The sequence below is a fragment of the Nannochloropsis gaditana genome (assembly GCF_000240725.1).
Source record: "Nannochloropsis gaditana CCMP526 unplaced genomic scaffold scaffold515, whole genome shotgun sequence".
NCBI classification, from domain to species: domain Eukaryota; class Eustigmatophyceae; order Eustigmatales; family Monodopsidaceae; genus Microchloropsis; species Microchloropsis gaditana.
The window spans coordinates 12,701-14,290 of NW_005803438.1; the positions used below are offsets into that span (position 1 = coordinate 12,701).

At 55.0% G+C, this 1,590-nt stretch overlaps 1 protein-coding gene across 1 annotated transcript; it reads left to right on the plus strand.

Moving 5' to 3' along the window:
- Positions 1-864: 864 nt before the first annotated feature.
- Positions 865-1,249, plus strand: NGA_0194800 (uncharacterized protein; the record flags this gene model as incomplete). Its single annotated transcript, XM_005854414.1, has 2 exons — positions 865-903; positions 1,112-1,249. The coding sequence occupies 2 exons, from the start codon at positions 865-867 to the stop codon at positions 1,247-1,249; spliced, it is 177 nt and encodes a 58-aa protein (XP_005854476.1).
- Between the last annotated feature and the right edge of the window lie 341 nt (positions 1,250-1,590).

Sequence of the window (1,590 nt, forward strand, 5' to 3'; positions counted from 1 at the left end):
GAGCATCACTGCAGCGCTCTATTTGGAAGAATTTTTGCAGAAACGATCATCTCCTGGGAACTCGCTTCAGAAGCACAAGGCCACGCCTTGGATCCACATGGATTTCATGGGTTCCAATAATGGGGGACGCCCAGGTAAGCATGGAAGGGAAGCGAGCCGCCGGGGGGGGATGCAAAGGTAGAAGGGCAGAAGGGAATTGAATGTGGATACGTGACGTGTTGACTTTCGTTCCCACCATTCCCATGAACAGGCCGCCCCGAGGGCGGAGACGCACAAGGAATGCGTGCACTCTTTGAGGTGGTGAAGGAAGTGGGTGAGAAGGGGGGTTGGCCGAAGGAGGAGGGCAAGGAAGAGGAGGAGGGGACGGAGGGGAAAGAGGAGTGAGAGAAAACGGTTCGAAGGGGACACGAGTCAGACACGAGGCCGGATAACACACACGAGAGTGTCACTGGTCATCACTCGTATGCGGGTGTAATGCTTTTCTTCGTGGTTGTCACTTCTCGTTCTCGTCGGGAAGTTTCCAAGAGGAGGTATGTTGTAGGGAAAAAAGCAACATGCAGACGAGTAAATGGCTTTGAAGTCCCCTTTGGCCTTTACTTTCAGAAAAATACAATTGAGACACTTACGAAAATGACACAGGTCTCAGGCCTCCCATTAAATTCGGGCTGGTGTCACGCCCTAGTCAATTTCCAGTAGTGTACGTGCCCCCGCGTGGGAGGAGGTAAAGAACATACAAGCCGCCTCACGGGTCTGGGAAGTTCAGCTGTTACACTGCAACAACTGCCCTTCACTCTCTTCCCTCCCGTCCATTCCTCCTTGTAGATTAAATAGAAGGATTTTTGCCGAAATCGTACACCAGAGAGAATGTCCGGTCTTCTTTCTGGGATAAAATTTCTCGGCAAGGTGAGTTTTTGATAAAGGGCGGGGGGTGGGGAGGGGACGCGCCACCGGAGTCCTTGCTTTCACGATGCATGCAACATGATGCACATGCCTATGCATAGAAGGGTGCTATGTTGCCATGTGTGCTTGAGCGCCCGCATCAAAGACATTATGGTAGTTCCTCCACCCCTCTGCTCCTCCCCATCCTGGTGACCGTGCTGCCGTTACACAGAAGAAGGAAGAGACCAAAGAGGTCCCTGCCAGCAGCGAAGAGACATCGTCACGCCCCGTGCACAACCCTGCAATGAGCTGGATGAGTGGCCCGATCGATCTGCTGGGGACGCGCAAGGTGACTGAACAGAAGGAATAGAGGGTTGGAGGGAGGGAGGGAGGGAGGGAGGGAGGGATGGATTTCCAGGAGGCCGCGATGGTAGGAGCGACTCGTTGCGTAATGGCCGCATGGGCGTGGATTGGTCTCTGAGTTTATAAAGGTTTCTGAAACTTGAGATGCATTTGACATGTTTACGCTCCTGTCAACTCCTTCCGCAGGTGGTTGCGAACGCCGAGGCCGAGAGCCCCGCCTCCCGGGCCGCGCGGGAAGAGAGGGAAGCCGAACAGGCGCAGGTAGAGAGGGAGACCGCAGAGGGGCTGAGGGACGCGCAGGGCATGCGGTATGGCCTGACGCAGATGAAGAAGGGTGAGGAGGGGGGG